The sequence below is a fragment of the Vicia villosa genome, linkage group LG6, assembly GCF_029867415.1.
Source record: "Vicia villosa cultivar HV-30 ecotype Madison, WI linkage group LG6, Vvil1.0, whole genome shotgun sequence".
Lineage (NCBI taxonomy): Eukaryota > Viridiplantae > Streptophyta > Magnoliopsida > Fabales > Fabaceae > Vicia > Vicia villosa.
The window spans coordinates 116,201,535-116,212,152 of record NC_081185.1 but is presented as its reverse complement, the minus strand read 5'-3'; the positions used below and the strand labels follow the sequence as shown (position 1 = coordinate 116,212,152).

Sequence of the window (10,618 nt, the reverse complement as noted above, 5' to 3'; positions counted from 1 at the left end):
ACCTCATAACTACAGTTATTACATAAACCCAACCAATCCCACTAAAAAAATTAATCCAAATCCCCAAGGAAATATCTAAAGAAGCACCTATGAAAATAATTTCATGTTACCAGAAAATTGCTCCTTAGCTTTTTCTTAATCTTTCCAGCCAACAAGGAGTCGAAAACTTTCAGAGAATTCAAAACTTTGAACCCAGTAGGAAGTTGAACACCCATCCAAGCAAACAAAATCCGCCGAATCTGATTCGAGCTTTAGAAAATTTTAACCACTCTGTTCGGCAACAACAAATGGCGAAGAAGAGCGATGGTCTGCCCCAGGAACTCATAATTGAAATCCTGCTGAGGTTGCCGGTGAAGACTCTATTACAATGTAAATGCGTCTGTAAGTCATGGCTCTCTCTTATTTCCGATCCCAAATTTGCAACTTCACATTTTCAACTTGCTGCCTCACCCACAACACATGGCCTTGTCTTTTTAAAAACATATTCTCCCAATGATCCTAAAGCCCTAATTGTTGATTTTGATGCATCGCTTACCGATGATTCATCATATGCTCCACTAACCCATCATTTTCGGCCTCCGGGTATTTGTCCTGGAACTGAAATTAGAGGTTCCTGTAGAGGCTTTATATTTTTGCGCACTTACTCAGACTTTTATCTATGGAATCCATCCACTGGTGTCCACAAAAAAATACCGGCCTCCAAACTCCGTCTTTACAATCATCTATACGGTTTTGCTTATGATCATTCAACTGATGATTATTTGATAGTTTTGCTGTCTTGCAAAGCTGCTCCTTATACTAACTTGGAGATTTTCTCATTGAGAGCTAATAAGTGGAAACAGATTGAGGTTGATTCTCATTTTACTTATCTTATTACGACCACATATGACGATGTTGGGTTGTTCTTGAATGATGCTATTCATTGGGTGGTTTTTAATTTTGAGATAAGAGAGGTTATTATTGCCTTTGATATTAAGGAAAGGAAAATGTCAGAGATAGCTCTGCCATATGATGATGGTGCTACAAATGACGATGGTCCTGACATATACGGTTTGTCAGTACTTGGTGGGCTCATCTGTGCATCGATTGTGGAGAAGCGTACGGTTAGGATATATGTGATGCAAAATTATGCTGTGCATTCATCTTGGACTAAGATTCTTGAATTTTCTGTCGATCCTGTTATGCTCCATTCTTTGTCCATAAGGTTCATTACAAAATCTGGTGATATGATTGGAACAGACGGTAGAGGTAGATTGATGAAGTTTAATGACAAAGGACAGCTGCTAGAGCATCACTCCTGTGGTAAGGGAATCGACACAGAGAGATTCATAAGATCCCAAATGGTTGTGTATACAGACTCTCTGCTATCACTCCCTTGTGGCGCTGAGGAGGCTTAAGAATATGAGTAGTGATAACAAACAAGAAGAACCTGATTGGGAAATGTTAGCATTTATGCTTTTCTTTATATTTATCTTGCACTCTGAATTCCAGGTATCATGAAGGATGATAATGTTTTCTCTTTTGCAGTATTTTATATGTTTTCTTTATGTAAACATTACTACATTAGCAATTTGTTTCCTTCCATTATTTTACTGTTTTTTTGTGAGCTTGACATATTGACGCAGAACTTATTGCATTGTAGGATGATATCACGTCTTTCCTTTAGCTGGAAAAATCACTCGTCAATGGACACTAGTTATGCGAACTACATGCCATGTTAATGCATATGATGTTTAGTTTAGTCTACACTATATTTGTAATTAGTTTATGTATGAAACTATGAATAAACAAATAAGATCATATTGACCTTTTTTATAAACAAAGTTTCTATAGCAATAATATATTGTTTTAGAAGCATGATGACTCCATTATGAGATAGTGAAAAGGTTTGCACTGTGGACTCATGAAATATTTCATTAGTTGAATGCTCAAATGATTGACTGCTTCTGGGGCTGAAAATCAAGTTATTCAACTGGAAGGGAGCTCGGGTCCCAAGGGTTTGCTCCCCTTGGGGTCTCGAGTTCGATGGTGCCCGGAACCAAAAAGAAACTCCAAACCCTCAAGGGCCCTCTATGTGGATTAGTCGATCTGAATGGTTGGATACCACATATATTAAAAAAAAAGTTACTCAATTGGAATTTTGAATTCAAATATGATTTCAGAGGGAAAAATTATTGATGCTAGAAAACAAAATGACAGTGTTTGTTATTGATAGCGAAGAGACTAACGACAGCAGTGCCAGCATGGAGATTTGAAGAATATATTTTTCTTTTAGAATAATCCTAATTCAAAAAATGTAGTGAGCTGTAGAAAATATTATGAATGTTGATTACCAATTTTTAAACGTGTGATTTTGTGCTAATAATATTATTAGTTTGATCACTTTTTATAATGTGTGTAGCCTACACTATCACTTCAATTTGATTGAATAATTATGAAAATTGCTTCTTCTTTATCTCTTTTCTTGGATGGTATCAGTGTTCAATCATTGAGCTCTGGATCCGTAATTTTTCTTTATGATCATCCTTTCTTGATGCATTGTTTCGAGTCATTTCTATTTCATCTTTGATTCAATAGTTTTTTCCCTTTAATTTTCATCAAAAAATGACGAATCCGAGCTTTGATTCATATGCTAATTTTGCAACGAACGTATCCAATCCTTTCTTTCTCCATCCTAGTGAAAATCCATCGATCGATCTTGTTTCACCTCCTATACAAGGAACCCCTAACTTTCAATCTTGGATAAAATCGATGCGTTGCTTTAATGTCGAAGAACAAAATCGTTTTTGTTGATGAAACAATTACAATTCCATCGAAATATGATGCTCTCTTCAATCAATGTAATCAGTGTGACAGTCTTGTTCTTGCATGGATTCAGCGTTCAGTTTCAAAGAATCTTTGCAAATCAATTGTTATCTACGACAAAGCCTATGATGTTTGGCAAGATTTGCACGCTCGATTTGATCAAGGTGATATGTTTAGAATTGCTATTATACATGAATCTATTTGTAGAATGTCTCTGGGAACTCTTGATGTCTCTCGTTATTACACTGAATTGAAATCGCTATGGGATGAGTTAGAGAATTTTCGTCAATTACCAACATGTAAATGTGCAATTCAATGTTCTTGTGGAGCAGATCAATCTTTAAAAATATTTAGAGATCAGGATTATACCATTAGGTTTCTGAAAGGGGTAAATGATGAGTATTCTCATGTTCGATCTCAAATTATGTTAATGGATCCTTTTCCCTCTGTTGCCAAAGCTTTTGTGCTATTCACACAACAAGAACATCAATTTCATATTTCTGTTATTGCTGAAACCGATTGTGAATCAAAATCTAAGTTAAAACTTCTGTCAACGCTGCTTCTTCCCAAGGCCGAGGAGGTTATCATCGTCGTGGTTGTGGAAGGTTTAATGGTGGAGGTCGAGGCTCATATCAGAATCTGCTTTGCATTTATTGTAACAAAACCAATCATACAATGAAGACATGCTAGAACCAACCATGGAGGACACTCAAATAGTTCTCAAAATTTGGTTTCAGCTGTTAACAATGCAGAACCAGCTCAATCCTATTCTACCTTTGAGAAATCCAATAATGGTTTTTCCTTCACAAAAGATCAATGCAACAATCTTCATCTAAAACGCACTCTGCCAATATAACTTTCATTCAACTCAATTCCAACTCTAATTATTCACTTGTCCTAAACACCAACACCAATATTGATTTTGGTAAGAACTCTCTCTCCTGGATTATCGATACAAGAGCCACATATCACATCACCAACAATATTTCTTTACTTATTGATAGCCATCCTATCAAACCTATAATAATTCACTTACAAAACAATACTATTGCCACTTCCAATTTAATTGGAACTGTCTATTTTTCTCTTGATATGTAGCTTACTGACGTTCTATTTGTTACAAACTTTCATACTAATCTCCTATCTATTCCTCAATTAGTTAAAGAAAATAATTGTTCTACTATTTTTACTGCCGACTCCTGTACATTTTTGCAGGACAATACCAAGAAAAAAAGTGATTGGTAGAACTAGATTAATTGATGGTTTATACACAATTGATATGCAAGCAACCATGCCGGTTCCTAATTTGGTTTTCTTTAAACCTTTTCATTCTATTTCAAATTGTAATTCCAATGTTAGTTTCTGATTCTGCCTTATGGCATATGAGATTTGGGCGTATTTATTCTCTTAGACACCAATGTATATCTTTTCAATTTCCCTTTTTTCACTTTTATAAAGATAAAGTTGCTTGTGATATTTGTCATTTTTCTTAACAAAGAATGTTGTCTCATTTTAGTAAGCATTACTTAAACCTCTAATGTTTTTGATATTCTTCATGCTGATATTTGAGGTTTGTATTCTCATATACATGTTCTAAGTCATAAATATTTTCTTACATTAGTCGATGACTTTAATAGATTCACTTGAGTGATTTTGATGAAATCAAAAGCTGAAACTAGAAAACATTTAATAAACTTCATCTCCTTCATTGAAACACAATTTAACACTAAGCTAAAATGTTTAAGAGGTGACAATGGCATTGAGTTGATTATGCATCATTTTCTTTCAAGTAAAGGAATTATCCACCAAAGAACTTGTGCGGAAACTCCTCAACAAAACAGGACATTCGAAAGAAAGCATCAATATATATTGAATGTTGCTAGAGATTTATTCTTTCAAGCAAATCTACCAAAATCTCTTTGGAATTTTGCTGTCCAACATGTCATGCATTTAATAAACCGAATACCTACTCCCGTTCTTTCTAACAAATCACATTATCAAATTCTTCGTAAAGAGCCACCCGTTTTAATTCATCTTAAATCTTTAGGTTGCTATGCTATGCATCTATGCTCATAGAACTAAGTTCGATCATAGAGTAATAAAATTTATTTTAATTGGATTAAAAGAAGGAAATGTTATCTAATGGGACATATAATAGACACTAATAATAATATGGAGAATGAGAGGAAGTGATATTCAACTCTTGTTTTTATTTTTGAAAACTGATATTGTACAAAGCATATCTTACATGCATTTATATAGTCTTTGAATTACTAACTTAATGATTAAGATACTTAACATGCAAGCATTTAATTTGAGACGGTGATAGGTTCTCCACTAGTTTTCTTGTAGCTTCTAAATTCTTCTAGCCCTTTAATTTTGTCAACTTATACTTCTACATAATACTTAATGATTAAGAAAAAACTTAATATCCATCTAAGGTCTTTTAGTTTCTCTTTCCAACCAACCTCTACAATTTTTTCCACTGATTTAATTAGTCAATATTTCCTCCCTTAAATCAAGCTTGTATCGTTCCAAATATTTTCTTTAATTTGTAAAATAACTCAATCTTTAGAGGTTTCGTAAATATGTCTGCAATTTATTCTTCAGTGGAACAGTACTCGATCACCACTTCTTTCTCTGCTATCAACTCTCTTATCTTGTGAAATCGAATATCAATATGCTTGGAACATCCATGAAAAACCGGATTCTTACTCAGTGCAATTGCCGACTTGTTGTCGCAATATATCTTTCTAGGACTATTCTGCTTATGATATATTACTTCCAAAATTCTTCTCACTACAAAAAAAGGTCATCTGCCATGGACAGAAAACCCCGAATATATGTAAAATATCTATGGTTTTATGTTTTATGCTTCAGTGTCTCATCCATACGGTTTGAGTAGGACAATTGGTTGCTGCAATATATTCAGCTTCAGCAGTAGAAAGTGCAACAACGGGTTGTTTCTTCGAAGACCATGAAATTGCACCTATGCCCAAATGAAATGCGTACCCTGACGTGCTTTTTCTTGTTTCTATATCTCCATCCCAATCACTATCTGTGTATCCAGCAAGTTTCACTTTATTATTACTAGCATAAAAAATTCCACCAGTCAGTGTACCTTTGATATAACGAAGAATCTTCTTAGCTCCTTGCCAATGACTAACACATGGTTCTTCCATGAATCTGCTGAGCAATCCAACTCCATAAACTATATCTGGTCTTGTCGCAGTCAAATATCTCAGGCTTTCGATCAAACTTTTATATTGAGTTAAGTCTACTCTTTTTCCATCATTTTCTCTTGACAACTTCAACTTTTCTTCGACAGGTGTGTAAACTGGCTTTGAATGTCCCATCTTGAACTTTAGAATATCAGTTGCATACTTCTTTTGAGAAATGAAAATTCCATCATCTTGTTAGACGACCTCAATGCCAAGGAAATAGGACATTAGGCCTAAATCTGTCATTTCAAAATGTTGAATCATAGCCTCCCTGAATCTTGTACACCCAATTCACTTCTATAGCTTTCTTTTCTGCTGGAAACTCTATCAGCTCCCATGTTTTATTCTTCTCTATTCCATTGATTTCTCCATTTATGACTTTTCTCCAATTTTCATCATCAGCTGCTTCTTCAAAAGTAAATGGCTCACAATCTGCAAATAAAGCAAAGTTGATATTCTCCTCATCAGATGGGTCATTATCATTACCCAAAACACAATCTTGTAGTCTAGATGGTAATATACTATGCCTTTGTTGTCTGTTGGATGTTTTTGGCTCATCAGGTGTTATTTGTTGTCTGTTGGATGTCTCTGGTTCATCAGGTGTTAAATTATATTCATTCTGTAACACGGCGGGAGAATCGACTTTATATTTTATTTCGCAAACAAATGTTGCGGTGAGCAAGAGTCGCCACCGACTTTTATTTTATCCAATTTAGGAAAGGCTAAAAGAACAGAAAAGACCTTTTTTGAAAGAGATTGAATTCGTGGGTAGGTTATACAAAGGGAAGGTGTAAGCACCCTTTGTATCTATGGTTATCCGTGGGCTCTTAATTGCTTAGCTCACTTTGTTTGTTTGAAATGTTTGATTTGTGTCGCGTGTGTTTAGAAAAACAGTTTACTTTTGAAAATGTCTGAAAAGACAATGTTAAAAAATAGGGTGTGAAAAGCATTTGATTTGTTGTGAGCAAGCACTTAAGAGTTACCTACCTTAAAGTTCGTAACGTCTTTCCTATTCTAAAGACTTTCCTTGAGTGATAGTACTATCCATACCATATAAGGGGCAGGTAGTCCTATACATTGGATGTAAAGGGACATCGAGAGTCATCGCATAGTCATAGGAGCTATCCATACCATAAAGAGGTAGGAAATCCTATGCATTGGATGTGAAGGCAACATGTAAGGATACCTTAGTAATCCGAAGGGACCATCATCATTAATCGTAGGAAACTCGAGGGACGAAATCATTTTATCGTAGGCGACTCGAAGGGACTATGATCTTTATGCCGAAGGGACGATGATGATTTTGAATCGAAGGCAGCATATGCTAAGGCATCCCTACGCTCGAGGGACTTGAACGTTATAATCGAAGGCAACAGAAGAGGGGAAACCCAAAAGGTGAGTGTGTGAATAGTAAAATGAGTGTTAGATTCAGATATATTATCTTGAATTAAAGTTAGCTAGCGATTGATTAATTATCTTGCCATACAATCCTAATTACTAGCAGTTAATATATTTACTGAAAATAAATTGCGGAAAAGTAAAGGTTCCTACGCTATTACATGGCTTCGAGGCAGTTATATAATTAGAGGTGCGGAAATTAAAATCCTAATTAAAACTATTACAAACCATTAGCAGATATATAATATTTAAAAATATGCGAGAAGATAAATAGACAAAGATATGCAGTAGGTAAATATCCAGAGTCTCAAGTGTGGTACATCGTAATTAACAAACAAAAGTATTAGTAATAATGCATAAAATAATATATGAGAGAATGGTAGAAATATGAACAAATATAGATCAAAATTAGCCAAAAAAATCTAAATAATAGTTAAATTCTAAAAAAAAAGATACTTAAATAATAATATTTTTTGATATTTTTTTATATTAAAAGAAATTTAATTAACCTAACGAAATAAAATATTTTATGTATTTTTTGTACACAGTACAAATGTTAGAAGTGAGATTCGAACCCGTGACCTTATACGGGCAACCCTTACAGTCTTACCAAATATGCTATGTCACTCAATTGAAATAAAATGACATTTTCAAATACATGAGGGCAAATTTTGGGGTACGACACATTCACCTCTTCGTAATCATTTAGAGTCACTATTAGATCTTTTTGTGACTTTGAGGACCAATCCCATATTCCTCCTTCATCAAAAGTCACATCTCGACTAATAATCACCTTCTTTGTCTCTGGATTGTAAAGCTTATAGGCCTTTGAGTTTGAACTATAACCAACAAAGATACATCTTTCTCCTTTGTCATCTAACTTCTTTCTCAATTGATCTCGTACATAGGCATATGCAATACATCCAAAAACTCTAAGGTGTCAGATTGAAGGTCTTCTTCCACTCCAAGCTTCTTCCGGAGTCTTTTCTTGAACACTCTTTGTAGGACATCTGTTTAAAATATAAACGGCAGTAGCAATACCTTCTACCCAAAATTCCTTAGGCATCTGTTTGGCCTTCAACATGCATCTCACCATATCCATGATTGTTCTATTCTTTCTTTTAGCAACTCCATTCTGTTGAGGTATGTATCTTGTTGTTAATTGATGCTCAATTCCATGTTACTCAAAGAAACTTGTACCAACGAGGTATTCTTGGCCTCTGTCTGTTCTCAATGCCTTGATTCTACAACCATTTTGTTTTTTTACAAATGCCTTGAATGTATTAAAGGCACCACAAGCTTCTGATTTTTGTTTCAAGAAATACACCCAAGTCTTTCTACTGAAATCATGAATAAAAGTAATAAAGTACTTACTGTAGCACCCCTTTTCTAATCCCAAATTGTAACATAACATTCACAGAGTAATCATGCATAAAGGAAAAAGAGCGTCACATGTTAATTTCCACTGCAATGAAAATCCAAAACCAAACGTACAACATTCATAATATGCATTAATCATATTGTAACACAAATTTAATATCTCATGCTTTCATACATTATGCATAAACGCTTGCGGAAAACAAAAGGATTGCTATCAAAAGTTTCAATGAATATATCCCATACTATATTCATCTACCAAGTTCAATTAACATCTCCAAACATGCTATTTGAAATTCATACTCTAGGCTACATAGCCTTTAAACAACATATCCAAAATATCAAACAAAACATAGAAAATAGCAAACTCCAAATATAAGTATAAGTCTAAAGAAACCCCCTAAGTGTTACATGATCAGAGCATATGACTCGCTGCCTAATCAAATAACAAACTCGGAAGCTCTTCGGCTAATCCTCGAACAAGCTACTACTCGTCTGAACCTGCACGTTACCAACAATGGGTAACATTCAAACAGAAGGGTAAGAACTCAAATTATTATAGAAAACATAATAATGGGAAATGCAAAACATAAACAAGCATACATTTCACAATTTATCACTCTTCTTTAAACATGCTTTCATATCCATATATCAAGGTTAACATGTTTAGAATCAACCAAACAAATTCTATCATACAGGTAATCATATTCAATTACCCACTCAACAATTGTAATCCAATAATGAAATATCATCAAGTATACAATTATCAATTCACAAATTTCCACACACACACACACACACACACACACACACACACACATATATATATATATATATATATATATATATATATATATATATATATATATATATATATAGATATATACATCAATCAACAAATAATCATTCTACACAAATCATAACACATAATCACACAAAACACAATTCACACCGACACGTTCGACTCTATGCAGTATGCATGTGGATCCCTCCGTTATCATTTCTGGCAAGCCGATTGTCATTCTCTACAGACTAGATAATCACCTCAAAACTCCATTCGGCGTTAAGCTTTCAAATCCCATTCGGCGTTAGATTTAGGACAAGTAAATAAACTTCGCGAGATTACCCAACATTGCCACGTTCAAAGACTCGTGCTTGTGTACGTGTGCAACTAAAAAAGACTCATGCATTTATGACGATCTCTCTATCTCTTAAGCTACACAATCACATCTTCTCACAACATTGCACTACATACGCAACATGATTTCAATTTCAAACATTGCATCCAATAGCACACACAATCAATCACATGTATTTAAGCATAGCACAACATGTATTTCGCTAACCTTCCTCAATTCACATCATAATACACATATATTCAAGTATTAAGATTCTCTTGGAAATTCATCCATACATTACTCATAATAATGCCAAATAATTAATTATAACTCATATTAATTAATCATAAATAAATAGCATGCAATTTTAGAAAAGCCAAATCAAGAAATAAAAATATTCATTTCCAAGTTACAGGCCTCGCTACGCGCCCAGAAGCTTGCTACGCGTGCTAAGTCAGAATGTCCGGTGCTACGCGACCTCATAGCTTGCGACGCGCTCTACGTTCTGCCAAAAGGTATGCACAGATCCAATCAGCGTGCTATGCGCGCTACATCGCGATGCGCCCTCTACGTTTTTTGCAGATTTTTCTCTGTGATGATAGCAACTCATTTCTCCCAATTTCAACCCAAAATTGTTTCCAATCCAAAATTAAACACGAATTTCATACTTATATCATGTATATATCTCATATAACTCAA

General features: G+C 34.4%; 2 protein-coding genes across 2 annotated transcripts; one reads left to right on the top strand and one right to left on the bottom strand.

Annotated features, from left to right (window-relative positions):
- Positions 1 to 23: 23 nt before the first annotated feature.
- On the top strand, positions 24 to 2,356 carry LOC131612156 (F-box protein CPR1-like). The gene is made up of 2 exons (XM_058883968.1): positions 24 to 1,491; positions 1,643 to 2,356. The coding sequence occupies exon 1, from the start codon at positions 288 to 290 to the stop codon at positions 1,395 to 1,397; it is 1,110 nt and encodes a 369-aa protein (XP_058739951.1). The 5' UTR covers positions 24 to 287; the 3' UTR covers positions 1,398 to 1,491; positions 1,643 to 2,356.
- A 3,325-nt stretch (positions 2,357 to 5,681) lies between these two features.
- LOC131614461 (secreted RxLR effector protein 161-like) lies at positions 5,682 to 6,161 on the bottom strand. Its single transcript, XM_058886042.1, has one exon. It carries the CDS (start codon positions 6,159 to 6,161, stop codon positions 5,682 to 5,684), a length of 480 nt encoding a protein of 159 aa, XP_058742025.1.
- Between the last annotated feature and the right edge of the window lie 4,457 nt (positions 6,162 to 10,618).

Coding starts and splice junctions, on each gene's coding strand:
- LOC131612156 (XM_058883968.1), top strand. CDS start 288: ATGGCGAAGAAGAGCGATGGTCTGCCCCAGGAACTCATAATTGAAATC.
- LOC131614461 (XM_058886042.1), bottom strand. CDS start 6,161: ATGGGACATTCAAAGCCAGTTTACACACCTGTCGAAGAAAAGTTGAAG.